Raw genomic sequence first — 18,962 nt, 5'->3', positions numbered from 1 at the left:
TTCACTAAGTCGGATCATAGAGTTTAAATTCGTCACTATATAATTTATGTGGATGGTTTGTGCAACGCCCATGTGTTATGTTTTGTTTTTGTTTTGGATGTTTAACTTGATCGCTGTCTGAATAATCAACATATAAGTCAAAAATGTTTTGTAGTTTCTTTTTTAATTTGAGTCAAATGAGAAAGGACTACAATGTGATAATTTAAACAATGACAATAACAATACTCTACAGAAGCAAAGCCAACAAAGACATCATCAACTCAGACATCACAGTTAGGTCCAAAATGGTCCAACAATTCTTGCAAAATGAAAAATATAAAAACTTTTTTTTTTTTAAATACAGAACATTCAGTAATTTAATAACAATTCAGGTGAAAAGAAGAAAAATATTTCCCTGGTTTTGTTTTTAATTGAGATGTTTTACTCATGGAAAATATTTTATTTTCAACTCTTGAAATAATTGACTCAACTCTTGATCGTGAAAACGTTACTGTGCATATTACCCATATTTGAACATATAGATTACCACTCATGTAATACGAGCTGCGTAGAAAAGATGCTCCACGGAGTGACGGATGTTTGCGTTGTGTGAACTGTAAGCACAGAGGATGAAATGGTTTAAAACATGAGTCAAAAACCGGCAACGAAGCTCCAGCAAGGCCAAAGCTGAAAATCCACTTTTGGTTTGATGTGGTGATTTGACGCGACCACCACATCAAACCAAAACATGCAGAATAAAGGAACAGTCTGTCTGGTTTATCAGTATGGGAGCAATAAACACCCCTTTATTTGCATTACTTAAATCTCTTGCAAAACCACAATTGACACAAGCAATGCTGTTGGACTTAAGTTTATATTTAACATTCAGGGAAAACCTCCAACAGAAATGATCCATTCCCACCATGGACTATTGTACCAATAGGGTCTAAAATCAACTTTACTGATGTTACTTTCCTTTTCCAACAAGCTGAGAACAATTTACCAACATATCCAAGAGAAGAATCAAAGGTAGCACAGTCCTTGTAACGCACACGTTGTGTTTGGTTGGGGGAAGCAGCACTCCTTCAGACGGAGGTCACGTTTGTGCTCGCGCTGTTCTGACTGTACAGCCGTCTGGGAGAGCTGCAGCACAGCAGCTGGTTCCTGAAGTGCTTGCTGAAGCTCTTGCTCATCAAGTAAAGCGCAAACGGATTCACGCAGGAGTTGGTGAAGGCCAAGATGCGAGCACACACGCTGGCGATAAAGTGAGCCAGCGACGTGTCCACCTGGTCGTAGTGGTAGGAGCGGTAGAGGTAGATGACGTGGCTGGGGAGCCAGCAGAGAGCAAACAGGCCGACAAACACCAGCACGGTTTTGGCCAGGCGCTTCCTGGACTTGATCTGACAGAAGAAGAAGAAGAAGAAGGAGGAGAAATTACACTTGAGTGTCTTCAGTAATTGTGTTACCATTTTAGCTTTAATTGGTTGTCATCAAATATTTGCCTACGCACTGATAACCAAGAGAGGCACACCTGTCACTTAGCGGAAAATTGGAGCAATTTATTTTAATCGTTCACATTGAATGTATTTCAGAGAAAATTGCCCAATTATACATCTGAAAATCAAGCAAAGGAGAGCATCTTACCATTTGAAAAGATGAATTCGTAGTATTGAAAATGGCCTACACAAAACCTAGAGTTTTGACCTACATTACTGGAGAAGCCCTGCTGACAGGGCTTCATTATTTAACTCTGGTTTTGAAGCCAACATAAATAAATTGTTCTCCGAACAAAAAATTGGTGACAAACCAGACTATAAAGGAACTTTTTAGCCTTCATAAAAAAAAAAAAGATGTCAAATGAGATGTTATGGTGCAGATCACCCAGAACGCAACATTTCCATGTTGAAACATGGCGGCCGCAGCATCATGCAATCATCCGGATTGGTTGGAGTCGATGGGAAGATCAAAAAAGCAGAGGTTATTTCAGGGTTTCCCCAGTGTATTATAGGCCTGGCGGCCCGCCAGGCTTTACTAGTCCCACCGCCAGGCTAAGCCTTTCTTGTTTATGTTTTTAGGAAAATAATACTAAAATAAAATAGCTTTTTTCTTTTAAGTCGAATTCCAAGTGTTTCTGTTGTTCTTAGCGTTTCTCTGGCAGAGCAGATTTATTCCTTAAAGATATGTTTATATATTGTTATTAGGCTTTACTTTGTGATGGTCTGTGATGGATACAATGCTCCTTGTCTGTATTTGTAATGTCACAAATATGGTGACATGATCAAGAGGTAACAATAGTGGAATAAGAGGAAATGTTACTGTACAGAACCTGTGTCGCTATCAGATTCAGTTTTATGCCCCAAGCTTGTGCACACAGGCAAGGAACATGATTCTGATTCCACTTTGCTCTCAGAAAACAAAAGCATTAAGAATATAAAGTGATTAAAAATAATCTCCCTGGATACAAGCGGGGAGCATCTTGTTTTCTCAGATACAAGCTGCCAAACTGAGCGTCCTCCTCAGAGGGGCTGGGTCTCTCCCTCAGAGGAAGTGGAGCTGCTGCTCCACACCGAAAGGAGTCAGCCGAGGTGAAAATAAAAAGAAGCTTTTTCTTCCAGAAATACTTAACTAGTAGCTATTTGTTCATTTTAGTCTGGACTAACACCGAACAGCATCTTGCAGATTTTCAAAAAGGAACAATTTGATTCACAGCTCTTAAGTGGTGAGATTTAGTCGATTAACTTGGAAACAAGACAACTACCGGAGGGAGGAAAAATCTTCTTTTCACCTCCTTTGAGATCAGCACTTCAGACATCATCACTTCTTTCTATAATCCATAGGCAATCAAGAGTGTAAAAGGCAAATCAGGTTAACTGTGAACCTTCTGGACCCAGAAGTTCGGAAAGCAACCAGAGCAACTGAAATACCCTGACAGAGACAATCTGTGGTATAGAAACACTTTTCAGGATTATTTCTAACAGGTCATTTCCTTTTTATTTGATTTGCACAAGAAAATTAGTCACAAAATAACCATCATCACATGCAGGTGCCTTAGCATATTGCTATTGGTTTCATATAGAATATGTGTGAAGTTCACATGGTGCTCTGTGAGTTTTGTTTTGAGCTGATCCACGTCCCTCATTTCCATTATTCCTTGCAGCTGTGTCGCTCCCTGATTCTATCCTTCTTAAGCCTCTCAGTCTCAACCACGCTGCCAGAATATCGAACGCTTTCAGCAAGTAGTTTTCCAGCACTCCCGTCTCGCCCTCATTGTCACAATCACGCTGTGGTTCCCTGGATTTGCCCTTTTTGTCTTGCCCTTGTCGGACTTTTGCTGACCGTCCATCTGGATCTCGACCCGGGCTCTTGCCCACTCCCACAGATTCTGCTCTCAGCCCCCATTGTGCATGACCTCGGCCCGTCTGACCAAGACTTTCCCGCCTGTCCATAATGGTGCACCTTTCCTTTTATACATCGATGTTCATTCTGTCTGACTTTTGCTTTCTTTGTTTGAGCAGCCTTCCTTTTCTGCTGACAATAGACCAGGGAGAAATTTGTATTCATTCATCAGATGGTGCTGCTACATCCAATATAAAAAACTATTACTGTGTTGTTTTGGGTGCAAAGCCTCTTGTCTGCAGTAAAGTGAAGAATGTCACTTTAAGTATTCAGTGAAGAAGCTCCACTCCAGACACAGCCTCAGACTCGATAATGAAAGAATAAAACTTGGAGTTGTATATTTTATGAATGCATATGCGCTGATAGTTGCTTCTTGTGAAAATAAGGGAAGATGAGACAATATGAAGCTGTGTTGCTGTTTGACAGAATGATAAATATCTTATGCAATTGTCCTGAAGGTCATAGGTTTAGCAGCAACCTCATAAAATCCCAATAAAGATGTTCTTTAAAAATGTATCCTTATGGCAGCAGCACAATCTTGCACTCAAGGTTGCTAAGCTCTCCAGAGATTGTATGGATTTGTCTTTATATATTTTTTTCCAGGCCTGGATGAGACAGAAAAATTTATTTTACACATTTAGTTTTATATGTGAATTGATCTTTACTGCACTCTATTTCTTGGTGAGTGTAAAAAATGATTTAATATTGACTTATAATAAACAGACGTGCTTTGCCTTCGATTTGCGTCTTTGCATTTCGAGATTTTACCCATCAGTTTATTGTCTTTTCACAGTCAATAAAAAGCCATTTGACCTCCTGCCTGATCCTGAAACAACATAAATTCAAACAGAGCAACTGAACTGTGGCTTTTACATTCGGACTAAAATGCCAAAATGCGATTCTTTTTTTTTTTTTCAGCTCACACAAACAAAATCCTCAGATTGTTTTTCAAATAGTCTGCATTTCATCCAGGAAAATCTATTCTCTATTTTGAAAGTTCCAAGATTTTTAGACTTTGAAATCAAGTTTAGAGAAATAAAAACCTTTGATTCGAGTTCATTTGTAAAGTGATCACAAATTCAGGTCAATTTTGGTTTCTTTGAAAATCCTCAAATATTACTGATGAATAATTTCTATAAAGTAAACACGACAGAAATTTTTGTTGAAGCTAGTACTTTTTTTCTTTTACTCTTTTTTAAGAGGAGCTGCAAAGTTTTTGGAAGAAATGGATCCATTAGTAACATCATATTTATACCCAAAGGAAGCAAAGACATCAATTTCTAATTAAAAGTTTAGAGAAAATCGGAACAGCTGTGAAAGAGCATTGATTTAAAGAGCACTGAGAAAGGTACAAACTGTCAAATTTGATTGAATTTCATTGTTTTATTAACAGAATAAATGTACGCTAATTAAATATTGTTTTTTTCAGTATGGGGTTTTGCTGCAGAAAAAAAATTCACTTTGTTTTGAGGGTTTTGAACAAGAGTTTTAGTTTTACTGCTTTCAGTGTTTATAGCATCTTTGTTTCATTGACGTGTCAGTTTTATCTTTTTTTCTAACAAATACCATTTATTTCAGTTTTCTAATCATCTTCCTATTGTGTTTTATTATCTTCTTGTTAATATGTTTAAATCTGTAGTAGTTTATAAGTCTTCATCAGCAGTGTGAAAAACTTTGTCCATGGTTTGTGTGAAACTGGGTCCTGTGTATTTGTTTCTTTGTGAGGTGAAAAGCACTTTTTACCTCTGAGAGATGAATTTTCTTTCAACGTTTTTTGCAGTGTGTCTCAAGTCTTTTTTGTGCTCAAGAGAGTCTTACATCGTCCTAAATATGTGACTAATACGCGACTAACGTTTCCCTGAGGCGTCCCGATCCACACCTGTTTGTGGAGATGCAGGTGTCCCTCTGCAGAGATGTCTGCGGAGCTCCGGATCAGGCTGCGAGCGATGAAGCAGTAGTAAACAGAAATGATGAGCAGAGGGATGATGTAGAAGACGAGGAAGGAGGCAGTGGAGTGGATCTTCGGATGCAGCTCTCCGGCGTGCGGGTAGGGGGCGCACGTCACAAACGTCACGTTGTAGCTGGTGGTGAAGGTGTGCAGATCGGAGAAGACGGCCTCGGGAATGGCCAGGGTGACAGAGAGCAACCAGATGGTCCCGACGCGCAGGCCGATGCTTAGAGTAGCGCTCGGTCTGTTGATGTCCAACGGTTTGACGATAGCTTTGTACCTGAGAAACGAAGAGCAGGGTGAAGCTGGCAGCTTTTTCTCAAAATCAGACAAATTCTTGTCCTTCAAGTCAAGAATTTGAAAGGAGTTGAAAATGTGCAAACCAAGAGAACAATCAATAAGAGTTAGCAATCGTTTAAATCTAGAATTAGGTTTATTGGTCCAATTTCGATGATTGCTTCAGGAAGAGAAACATCCATCAAGCATAGCACAACTAATAAAACTGTATTGGTCTCAGGGGGGGTAATAAATTAGTTCCAAGTTTTCACTTCAACTTACAATGGAAAAGCAACAAAGGAAAATTACTTAAAAGAGCAGAACCATCTGAATCTGTCAGCTTTCACCCCACGATAAAGCTGAAGAGACTCCATTTGTGGTCGAAATGTTGCCATTTACAATAACAAAAGCAGCTTGTGATTCTCTTCAGGCAATTACCCCATTTCCATCTTTTTCAGGTGGCTGATATAAAAACCCACTTTGAAGACATTTTTCCTGTGTCCTCTGTGGCTTCACTGCTTGATCCCTTAAGGCTTTCTCATAAAAAAGTGGAAGAGATTGGGAACAACACCTACTCAGACACAAATTGGTCGGCCACATAAAATCACAGCGCGACATCAGAGGATGCTGTTGTGCATCATGAAGAGAGGTTACCAAGTTCCTGCCAAGTCAATAACTGCAGGTCTCCAAACTTCACGTATTCTTTTGATGCATTGCGGCGTCAGAGCCGAGCTGTTTGTATGCGTTGCAGTCTTCGTGTAATCAGGTCCAAAAGCAGGAGGAGGTTTTCAGATTTAAGCATAACTCAGTCAAACATTAGCATGAAGCCGGCAGTTCAAGTCACGAAGAAGAAGAGCTAATTTGCAAAAAGCTAGCCTCACAACAGAGGAAATCAAAGCAAGCTTTGAATCTCAGGAACAGTAGGTTATCAACACTGCATGTAGAGATCATCTGATTGATCATGACTGCTGGTGAATGTGCAACCCAAACACACCTGCCTGCCTCTGTTTGATATTTTCTCTTCTCAGAAGCACAAGATAGCAGTAGAATAAGGCTGAAAACGCTAGAAGCTAGACATGTTATGGCCACTAAAAGTGAAGATAGACACATCCCTCTGACATGACAGCTGTATGTGTTCGCTCTACATATGAGCTCCAAAATCCTTGTACAGCTGGAGGTCCATTCCAATCAAAATTTTGCAAAGAGTGATACAAAAAATAAAATAAAATAAAAATTCCATGTAGTATTTGCCTTGGAGATTGCTGCTCAGCTTGGCTGCTAAAATAACGAATAATGCCCTGAACAAAATTAAAACACCACCAGAGCAGCAGTAATCAGAGGGGAAAATCCTAGGCAGAACTTTTATCAGCCTAGATTTTGAGAACTGCTCATCAGAACTAATCCTTTGAATCTCTAAAATAGTGCTGTGGTATTTTAACAGAATTAGTTTTACTGAGGTTTCTAGGATTCTTTTTATTTATATGAAAATAATCCCACAGATTCTTTTCATATAAATAAATAGAATCAGTTCAATTTGAACTCGGTTCAGTTCAATGAAATGTTAAGAACATAGGTTAAATGCTTTGTGTTGACGGCATTGAAAAGTGGTAGAATGAATGGCCAAGGAAAGAAATGGTCTTTAATAAGGAAGTGTCAGAGTTCAGAAGCTGCATTGCTCTATTTAAGATTAATAATCGCTGTCGTTTACCTTTCAGGGTCTGCAGAAGAAGATAAAATTGTAAAATCCGCAAATTTACTGCAGAACCAACGAGGAAAGACGGAGGCTTGGTGGTTCATCCTGTTGTCTACCACTGATGCTGAACCCACCCTCTACTTCTCCCCTTGTTTTTAGCATTATAATATTAGATATGCATGCATATCTAATATGCAAAGGATGGACCTGGTTCTGGTGCAACTCTTCAGCTTTTAGCTTGTGTTTCATCAACTTTATTATAGTTGATATTTTCTGTGCACCTTTTTCATGCTTAGTATGTTTTCCTGATTGTTTTTTATTGTTGTGGATTCAAATCAACGTTTACATGTATTTATTTACTTAATCAGTTTTTTGTCTGTTTAATGCTTATTAGAACAAGGCAGTCAGAATCGTGAATTGTGACAGGTTAATTTCACATTTTGATATAATATAATATAATATAATATAATATAATATAATATAATATAATATAATATAATATAATATAATATAATATAATATAATATTTATAAGTCGAAACAGCTCATATCGCGGCTCCGGACTGCGCGGCAGGTTACCGGTCAGCGGAGAGCGCAGTCAGGGTGAACACGGAAACCCCCACGGAGGTGAGCTGGATGAAGGGGATCAGCTTGCAGCCGACGCGCCCGAACAGCCACTCATCCACCAGGTAGCGGCTGGCGTCCACCGGGGCGCAGGTCACCAGCAGCAGCAGGTCCCCCAGCGCCAAGCTGGACAGGAACAGGTTGGGCACCGTGCGCATGGACTTCACCAGCAGACACGTCTTCATCAGGGTGATATTCCCGACCAGACCCACCAGGATGATGAACCCGTAGGCGGCAGCGATTCCGATGCCGGGGAGCCAGACGGCGTACTGGTGACGCTCCGCGCTGGAGTCCCAGAGCGTCTTGGAGACATTGAGGAGCAAAGCGTCGCTGTCCTCCAGCGACGAAGTCAACTGATCCTCCAGGGACATCGCGGCTTGAGAGTGAAGGACACAGACTGATGAGCCGCTGATGGTTTTCTGGCAGCTTTATAAACTATTTGCCCTCCTACAGGGTCGTGCGTCACTCCATGGAGCAAAGGATGGATAGTGGAGGGATGGAGCTAAGAAATTTGTAAGTGTATGAAAAGATCTGACTAAATTTGAGTCACAATATTTTTCTACAGATAGACTGAAAGAGAAAATGCTGGTTTACAAGTTCAAATGGTGATAAAGGTGCTCAACGCAGCTGTGAGGAATACTTTATCTGACATTTAAACAGTGGATGGAAGCAGCCAAAAGTCTCTCTGTTATCTTCATGTATATAGTTGCTTTTGCAGACAGGGACAAAATCAGAGATAAAAAGAATATATATATTTTTTCCCTCAGAAACACATTGGACCCACTTTGACTGTGTTGTGGTCACACTCTGATGTAACTCTATTGACTGGTTGATTGTCCCTTTGACTTAAAGATTTTTATTTCACAAAAAGTTTGTGGAACAGCAAGACTTAATGGGAGCCCTTTAGAGCTGTTAATTTGTAAAGCTTAAGAGGGCTTTATAAATTACTTTTATAACTTTTCTTTTGGAACTGAATCTCTGGAAAATGCTCATTCGGTGGTTCCAGGAAGCGGCCAAATAAAACAATTGAACATGCTCCTGTGAGAAAGATCTGCCTGGAAAAGAGGCATGGTCTCTGTTTAGAACAACGGACTGCTCTACCTGCTGCTACACGCGATCTGTGACATAATTTAGAACCAGTGATTGTATATTAGACAACAGCTTGGCTTTTTGTGACAGAAAAGTGACTTTTCGACTTATTTTACCAAAAAAAAAAAAAGAAAAAAAAATTGGAACAATAGATGATTTGTTAAGATTTTATACTTTTACGAGTTTTATCTGTTCTGACTTTAAAATATTGTATAATCAAATGAGTCATTAAAATATGCTCATTTCCTTTTTAATCAGTGAGAACCCACAAAACACTGAGCATAATTATTGGTTCGGTTAACCATAAATTATTTGTGCCTTTTTTTTTTTAAACTAAATTCAGAAAAAGTCAGAACTGCAAGTTCTGATTAATCGAAAACGATGAGTAGTGATTATCAGCTCAGTGTGTCCTTGTGATTTTTGCTTTATTGTTGAGGTGATTACCTTTTCACAATACAACCCAAGGTGTCTGTCTGTAAGTGATGTCAGCCATCTGAATATTTGGTTTTTGTTATCTTTGAAAATGCAATTTCTGTTGACTCACATAGCCAAGGAGATGCTATTGCAAAACTTTTTATAAGGACAACCCAGCTGAAACTTTTAATCAAATTTACTCTTCCATCTCCCATTTATCATGTAACTCGGTGGATGAGTTGGTAGAAAACTCCCATTCCAGTGCTCCCATTAAAGTGAAGGCTGTTGCTGACAGGAAGATGTTTCTGTGGATAAACAAATGCTCCACTAGTAAGAAATTGTTGGACCTATAGTTATGACGGATGAACAATAAGAAGCTGGTGTAATGACTTTCAGTCAAACAGTGCACTGCATTACAGTACTTCCAAACGATGCATATCATTCTCCAGGGACATATAAAAATGTTAAATCAGGTGATGCATCCTGGAAACGTATCAGCTGAAGAACATTTCCAGGACAAATGTCCCCAGCAAGGTCTTGGGGAAACTCATCTATGCATTTTTATTCAGCCACTCTGATTGCTGCAGCAGTGTCCTCACAGTCTGTCTAAAACAATCAATCCTCCAGCTGCAGATGATCCAGAACCCTGCTGGTGTCCTCAGTAAAACCAGGAAGATAGAGCACATCACTCAAGTGTTAAAGTGCTTACACTGGTACCCTGCAGCTCAGAGAATAGACGTCGGTTAGTTTATAAATCAGTGGACGGCAGAGGTCCAAAATACATAAAAGATCTGCTGCTGCTGTAACAACTTTCCAAACCTCTGGTTCTGATCTGCTTTGCGTCCCCAGAACCAGAACCAAACGCCGAGAAGCAGCATTCGGTTTCTGTGCAGCACTTCCACAAACTTCCATAAAACTGCAAAACAGCTGGAACACTGAGTTCCAAAGTGAGACTCAGAAGGATTTTGACCTTTCAGCTGCCTTTAGAATATCTGGAACATTGATTGTGATATTTGATGATGATTATTCTTGATTAGTTTCACAATGGTGTTTGACAAAATGTGATGTTTGTTGTTTGTCTCATAATTGGAAGACAATTTTTAACAAATGTAATGAAAAAAATCCCTAAATAATTAGCAAAAACAAATTTACATTTACAGAAAGAAGGGCGACGGTTTATGTGATTCTGTAAACAGTGAACTTATGCATTTTTTATTAAAACGTCTCTGTGGACGCAACTATCCATTACAGTGAGCGAAAAACAGAAAAGCTCCAGTATTGAGCCAACCAGCTACGGTGGTGTGCAGAGTTAGACAAACGTCAAATGGGAGCCAAACTTTACATGAAAATCTCTGGCGACTCTAGATGCAGCATATGGTACCGTGGAAGTTTGAACGTCCTTATGGACAGGAAAGAAAGTCAGAATTTTTATAATAAATGATATGATGTATAGCCTTCGATTTGATTCAGTTGGGGAAAAAATATATACAGCAAAAACGGCTGCACACACACACACACACATACACACACACCCAAGAACAATCTGGAGAGCCTAATTAGTCTGTGGAAGGACGCCATGGTTCCTGAAGTAACCCTACAAACTGCATCCAAAAAGGCCCTGAACTGGACGTGAACCCAGAATATTCTTGCTTCCATCTGAACTAACTACTGTCATGACGCCTTCAGCTCGCTCACAATGAAAATACAAATCTCTGACCAGCTGCCAAAGACCTCCTTCTTTCACCGGCCATGATGCTGTAAATAAATGAATCAGAACCAGAGGAAATTGATGCAAAAATAAATACACAGTCCCTAAAAGAAGTATTCACCTCCTTGGATGTTTTACCATTTGTATTGCCTTGAAACATCAATTATAGTCAATATAATCAGGCATTTTGGATAATTGCCTGATTATCTAAAGTCATAAGACTAGAGGACTGGGCCACTCCAGTCGTCTTCAGTCCGTTTCTGTGTAGCTTTAGCTGGATGCTTCCGGTCATGGACTGATGCAGGTTATTTCTTTCTCACCGCCATCTACTGACTCCGTTACCTCAAATAAAAACACATTTTTATGCTAAAGGGTTCAAGGAGTCTTTAATAGCTTCTTTTTTTAGTAAATGGTTGGATGACCTGTTTAAAGTGCAACTTGTCTCTCCTGCTCTGAAAATGCAAGGAACCTGAACTGAATAAAGTGGGTTTGCAAAATTAATGAAGGCATTCAACCACTCAGTTTATTTTAAAACACAGACCTCTGGGTGAACAAGAAATCACTTTTTTTTTCCTTCTCTTATCTCATTGAGCTCTCCTCAAACTAACAGTTCATAGAGGCCCAAATCTTCACTGAACCTGAACATTTTACTAAGCAACAGTAAAAGCCTGAAAACAAAGTCAGAGCCATGAGGGCGAATCTTAAAGGATCTCGTCTGGATTCTTGCTTCCAAGCAGTTCTCCGCTCCAACAGGTGTCATGGCATTTTGCCTGCTGGTTGTTGTCATCTGCTATCAAATCAGCTTGTCACTTTGGAGGATGTCCAGAGGACTTGGCAAAGTCAGGCTCTCAGATTGGCTGCAGCTCTGCTTCGGAGAACATATTCACACAGGGAAAAGTGGGGTTGAAATGGAAGCTTCTCTTATTAATTTGTGTTCAGGTTTTAGCAAAATCAACAAAGATATCTTAGAAGTAAATTTCTCAGGAGACCAACAGGATTATGATTGTATTCAGACTGTATTCTACTAGTCCTTGTGAGATTTCTCTAGGTATTTTAGCTTCGTCCTACAAAATGCTCTCCACGTTTATTGAGTGTGTGAATTTGTAATCTGTAGCATCTTTCCACAATTATTAGACCTAATTGTAAATATGTGTAAAAACTCTAAAATAAACCCATCTATTGTTGTAATCACATTCAGAAAATATCCAACTTTAAAAATACCAATGTTAATGCATTGACATTGGTATTTTTACAGTTTATTTGTACAGCACAATTCAAAAGTATTTTACATAATAAATACATTGTACAGTAACCAATTATGAATCGGCTGTGTTGTGCCTGAAAGAGAGTTTTGTTATCGCATCTCTTTGGCTTAGTGAGTCAACAGAGATTGTACTTTCGAAGATAACAGAGAGAGGATTAGATAGGGCGACATGAATTTCAGAGACCTTGTAAATATTTACACTGCTGCTGATTGTCAGGTCCAGAGCGAGTCTTCGATTGTGTGTTGCTTGTGTAACGCGTTGAGTCAAACCAAAGTTTTGAAGTATATCACGCAGTTTTTTTCCCCCTGTCAACATGGATGCTGAAGCCTCCCACATTTATTAAACAGCCGCAATCAATGGAAATAACAGATAAAAGGTCACAGAGGTCATCTTAAAAAAAATGCCACATATTTTGGGTTTTATATAAAGTTAGAATCAGAGCTCTTTTCTGGCGTTTTAACTCGATTGATTCCCAACAAAGAGTCAAATCTGCACCTTTATACAGTTTAGTGAATCATGAAATAAGATGGCAAGCCCCCCATCTTTGCTTATGCTTTCTGCTCAAATGCACAAAAAGTGGCCTTCTGCTGTCACTCAGTTTCCACTTGGGAAGCATGACAGGAAAACAGTCAAGGCTTTATCCATCACGTCTGACAGCACACTCGAATGCACGGCTAACACCGAGGCTGCGTTCAGGGAAGGAAAAAGTAGTTGCTTTAATGCCTGCAACAAGACGACGGAGATCTTCTAACAGTCTGTTGTCTCCAGCATCATCGTTTTTGAGGCTGTTTTGTGTGGGAGCCAGAAACACCCACAGACTGAACGAGATCATCAGGAGAGCTGGCTCCGTAATCGGTCTCAGTCTGGAGATATTTGAGGCCATGGTGGAAGGAAAAACGCCAAAGAAACTGTTATGCATGGAATTCAAATATCAGCCTCTTTTGTTCGTTTGCTTCATTCTTTTGTTCTGTGGCCTCATGACACAACACGTGGTCATTTTGATCCAAAACCACAGCTGCTGAAGACTATTTCAAGTTGGAGAAGATCTGCAGTAAAAGTCACATTTCCTCTGCTGTTAAAACTGAAAATGGATCTTTAAGCAGAAGAATGAATCACAACATATCACTGAGAAAGCACAAACGGAACAAGACTGTTTCCATTAAAACAAGTCTTTATATCTTGCTGAAAATGTATTTACGAGTTAGTTTTGCCTTATCTCAAGTTTACTAAGATATTTGCTAGAAACTAGACCAAACAAAATGTTTGATAAGATTTTGTGTTTTTGGAGAGATGGCAAAATCAATACCTAAATGGTTTTCCACGCAAAAGATTGACACTCTTCCATGTCTGCTGTCAATAAGGGTACATTCATTTGATTGCCTTTTAACCATTTCTAGCTGGTATCACAGTGAATGTGCACCTCGCTGTGTATTCGTCATGAAAGAAAGAAACGTGTTCTGACTCACCAATTGTATGCTGAAGCAATGACGACCATCTGTTTGGTTGTTTTACCTTATGTGTCAACTCTACAATGACTGCTGAGATGCTCTTGTTTTCTCCAGGCCATCATCTAGACGCTCTGGCTTCATCTCTTCGCCAAATGCAGAGCAGTGACTCATTCTCTTTCTTCTAATGATTCACAGTTAGCGGCTGCTTCCTTTTGGTCCACTGTAGCTCGTTCTCTCCAGCTTTGCTCTTGACGACTGCAAATATTTGTCGTTTCTGTCTGCAGATCTCGCATTTTTCGATTTCCATTGGAAATCAAGAACATATATTCCTGCTTCTGATACATTTTTGTCTTTCTGTTTGAAACATCTCACAGCCTATGTAACACTGACATCTTTATTTATCTCTTTTCTTGTGCTTTTTATTTTGCTTGCACTTGCTACATATTTCAGTCGCAGCTGTTTGGGACCAGCCAATGTTTTCTGCCACAACATTCACGCTGAATGACCTTCTTGAAGGAAATTGATGGAGCTTTTTGAGGCTTTAACGGACAGCTCTCCTGCTGGGGTCGTGTTTCCTGCCAGTCAGCCAGCTGAAGCAGCCCATTACTGTCTGCAAGCACTCTCTCTCTTTGCTTCGGTCTCATTTAATTGGACTTGTCCAAGCTTTTCATTCAGAACCGCAAATTGGAAAAATAATTACTTAAATGCTATCATTACTAATGAGAAAGAGTAGCAGGGGACTGTGAGCCGATAAACCCATTAGCTTTGTGTGATGCGGACATTTTACTGAGACATTGACCTTTTTCTGTTGTAGTATTCCCAGCACTTGTTCTATTTTTCTTTTGTTTTAACCCTAACCCTAACCCTTGGGTTTTTTTTTTTGTCCCAATGCATTATTAAAATAATAAAATCACAATTCCATGGTTGTACAAGGTTGCCTTGCCTGTTCAGTGCCCTACATCCACAATATAAAATCAAGGTACTGTGAACTTTTTAAGATTTTTCGTACATTTCACCTAAAAGCAAGATGTCCTCAATTTGATTATATTTCATGCACTATACCAACACAAACAAAACTTTTTCGGTTAACAAAAAAATAGGGACAGAGAATGTTTTATAACACTAATGTACCAGTAGAAAGTCTAATAGGTGTCCTTCATTGTTTGCCATGTATTTTGCTCTATGCAGATTATTTTTGCTTCCCAGGCTTTGCTGTAGAGAAACAAATCCCCCAGCACCATTCTGCTGCCGCTAGACTTAGACTTAGACTTTATTGATCCCTTGGGAAGACTCCCTCAGGAAATTAAAATTCATCTGTGAGAATAATTTGTCTCAAATCCGGTGAGGTTTGAGAAAAATCTCTCCAGAGGCCAGATTACCTCATTCTACATTGTGTTGGCAATATCACTGTCAATGTATATTGACAAGAGTTTTTGTGTTTCAATTCCTGGTGTAAAATGAGGAGTTAAAGCAAATTCAAAATTTAACACCATTTAAAAGGAAATATATAGAGGTCAATTTCACAGGATATAGAAATATGGGTGAGAGTGATGTGTGTGTTGTGTGTGTGTGTGTGTGTGTGTGTGTGTGTGTGTGTGTGTGTGTGTGTGGGTGTGTGTGTGTGTGTGTGTGTGGGGTGTGTGTGTGGTGTGGGTGTGTGTGTGTGTGTGGGTGTGTGTGTGTGGGTGTGTGTGGGTGTGGGTGTGTGTGTGTGTGTGTGTGGGTATATACAATATTTAGACATAAACCCAAATAAAATGGAAAATGAATTAACCTATGTTTATTTTTTTACTTTCTTTACTTTCTATTTAAAGGTTTATGGCGTAAGAGTTCATAAGTTTCTTACTTCGTCCTACTCCTGCTAAGATTATTGTGGTGTAAAATATGTTTTTTTGCATTGCTTGTTCACGTGTGTGATTTTATACTTCCATCATGTAAAATAAATAAATAAAACTTACATAGCACATAAAAGCAAGAGATATTGGCCAAAGTGCTGCACCACTCGCTTGTTTTTGGATTTTATTTTGTAACCTAACTCTGTTTTAGACTTCATAACATTTTCCCTTTCTTCTATTCTGTGTTCCTCTGTTTTCTCTAATGTAACAAACATCTTTCACAGAACAGCTGAATTTGCACGGACATTAAGTTACACACAGATGCATTGTGTTTAATAATAAGGAGATTTGGGCAGCGGTATCAGACTCTGTTTATCTGTTGTTCATTTTGAAATACCTGAATGAATATCTTTATTTGGCGTTTTGTGTCATTTTCTGTGTGGTTCCTCGTCCCATGTTTTCATCTTCACCCACATTTTTAAAGCCTTTTGCATATCAAGCTGGAGAAATGAACAATTATTTTCTGCAACATTAGATGGGACCAGTTAAGTCCTACATCATTTTCTCATATAAATGCAAATTGAGATTTTTTTTCTATCTTTCTTTTTTTTTTTATCTCTCCAGATAAGACGGGAAAAAACACGCATCTCCACGCCTGTCTCCAGCTATTTTAATTTGCCCAACTCTTCTGTCGGCCACATCTGAGAACTTTTACCAAAAAAAGAAAAAGTTTTGAAAGAAAAGTAAAATCTTCTAACTTGTCCGTAATGTGAGTCTGAGAAAAGAGCAGCTTTAAAGTAAGACTGTAAGGAGACTTTTATCTAAACACATAAACAGAGACACGCCTCAGAAACAGATGCTGATCCACTGCTGTTTCCTTCTCTCTTTTTTTTTTTCAATAATAACCAGAAGTGCAGCTCTTGCTCACACTTTCATAAATACTCTAAAAAGCCTTGCCTTTCCTGAAATTGCTTTGCTTCAAGTTACATTTTTGGAGCTGAGAAATTGCACTTAGCCTTGAAATTTTAATTACCTCAGTATTGATACGCTGACCTTTGCCAACACCGCTGTATCAGCAGCATGGCATTCATCCTCTCCTTTTGTATCAGAGTCTTTTCAAACAGACGCTGCTTTCAAATTTAAATGTTCAAAGCGTCTCTTACAATCACAGCCTTGACTCAGAGATAGACTTGTGCTGGAAATGGCACAAAGAGGCAAAGTTCTGATGAATCCGTGAGATGTCTGTCTCCTTCAACAAGAGAATATTTCTTGAGTTGTAGTTGACACAGGTCTTGTTTTATTTATTTTTACCTTATTTACCATTCTGCGGGTCTGACCTCAACAGGTAAGCAGAAAACATAAAACAATTGATGAAATAAAAGAGCTACAAGGCTCGACGCAGCAACACATAGGGGAAAAATGGAACTTTGGGTCTTTTTTATGAAACTCAATGAATTTCCTGAAAGTCCAAGTGAGATATGGTGATGGCAGCATCATGTAAAGACTTGAGGCTGCCATAACAAAAATGGTGGTTTTAACTTAATACATTTTCATGGCACACTTTTCACATTTCTGATTTTCCCCTGTACATTTTTTAAGCTGTGCATTTTTAAGCTGTGCATGCATCAAAATCTGTGATTACAACAGGGAAACATACAATTTCTTTGATTTTTAAAAAATTATTTTAATTAAAGACATCCGATGAGAAAAATCACATAATGAGAGTGTGAGAAAACTTGGACCTTCTAATAAATTTGACATATAGAGAACCTCTGATGAAATGAGTGCCATGGTGGCAGCAGCAGGAGGAAAATCAGGTCTAAAACCTACAAGTCATTTCAATCCTTCAGACAAAAATGACATGAAACAAAGCTCTTGTAATCAGTGCAAAAGGCTGTTTAAAATCTAATGTCATCAAAATGCAAATTTATGATGAGAAGCTCTTATTTTATTCCATTTTTCTTGCCTCACTGTCATCGAAGATTTAGGTTACATCCTTGGTGAGAACATCTTGTCTGGGAACTTAATGAGTCGCCTATCTGGTCCTCGGATGCCACAGTTGATGTTCTATAATAGCGCAAACTTAATTTTTGCTTCCAGTTTTATTTCGTGACAGATGCAAATGTCAGATACAAATGTAGATTTGCTGGTTGAAGTCGCAGCTACAGAAATAATATTAAAGAAAAAATACCCAAGGGGAATATGACCAGAATAAATACATTTCATTCAGTTTACTTGATCTTTTTAGTGTGCATTCAGAAAGTAACTAACTAAATTCAGTCCAGTCTTAATATTATTTTAATATCAAGCCGATTCATAACCGATGTCATCACAAATGCAATGTCATGATGAACAGGCTCAAATACCTGGCACTTCTAATTAGAATCAAATTTTGGTCTAAATTTAATTTCAATCAAGGCAACTCCTTCTAATCTAATCACATCCAATAACATAGAGGTCAATTAAATCCTAATTTTAAGGCAGCACAATAACAATCTGCTTGTCCTTCTCTTAAGAACGGTTTGCTCTTGTTTATCTGGGATATTAGCTTTTTTTTAATGGTTGTTATAGTTTCTGAGTTTGATAAAAGAGCTTAGGGATCATGCTCTTCACTACTCAAAATTCAGCCAGACATCCTTCACTTCCAAGGCTGAACGAAAGGAGATCAGATCAAAGTTAAACTGGACAGCAACTCAACTTTTAACCTTGTGGGGAAAGAGGGGATGACATCAGCCATTTCAGATCTGTTTCCACTTTCCAGCTTGAGCAGATCAATTATTATTGTTTCTAATGTTAAACGCAATAAGTTAGGTTAGCTTTTAGTTTTGATACAGCTTCAGAAATACGCGGGAAAGATTGTTTCTAATTAAAACTTGTATTTGATGTTTCTGGTGAATTTTTCTGCGGCTACTTTTGTTGTCGGATTGTTTTGTGTTCGCAGTTTTCAGAGCTAAAAAGTTACGCACAAGTGTGGTTTTATAGGACTGTAACCCACCGCACACAGTGAGAACAACGTCTGCGCCTTTTTAAGACAGAAACCGGCAGTTTTTCTTCAGCACCATGGACAGCAGCTGGCTGAGCCTGTGGGCCTCTGGCGCCACCTGCTGGAAACAATTATTCAAGATGGACTGATTTAAGATTAAGGTTAGACCCATATTGTAAAACGGAAACTATGCACAGATTAAACTTTAAAAAAGCAGAACATCGTAACAACAAATGAGAAATAATGAAACTGAACATTTTATTCTTATGAGAACGAGAATAACAGACTCTCTCAGCATACATCAA

At 38.8% G+C, this 18,962-nt stretch overlaps 1 protein-coding gene across 1 annotated transcript; it reads right to left on the bottom strand.

Moving 5' to 3' along the window:
• Nucleotides 1-1,064: 1,064 nt before the first annotated feature.
• LOC129361385 (gastrin-releasing peptide receptor-like) lies at nucleotides 1,065-8,297 on the bottom strand. The gene is made up of 3 exons (XM_055032196.1): nucleotides 7,871-8,297; nucleotides 5,255-5,603; nucleotides 1,065-1,379 (listed from the first exon to the last, which is right to left on the bottom strand). Exons 1-3 carry the CDS (start codon nucleotides 8,284-8,286, stop codon nucleotides 1,065-1,067), a joined length of 1,080 nt encoding a protein of 359 aa, XP_054888171.1. The 5' UTR covers nucleotides 8,287-8,297.
• Nucleotides 8,298-18,962: the final 10,665 nt, after the last annotated feature.

This window comes from Poeciliopsis prolifica, unplaced genomic scaffold (assembly GCF_027474105.1).
Source record: "Poeciliopsis prolifica strain line A6 unplaced genomic scaffold, Auburn_PproV2 SCAFFOLD007, whole genome shotgun sequence".
NCBI classification, from domain to species: domain Eukaryota; kingdom Metazoa; phylum Chordata; class Actinopteri; order Cyprinodontiformes; family Poeciliidae; genus Poeciliopsis; species Poeciliopsis prolifica.
The sequence above is the reverse complement of the archived record's forward strand: the minus strand, read 5'-3'. Positions and strand labels throughout refer to the sequence as shown.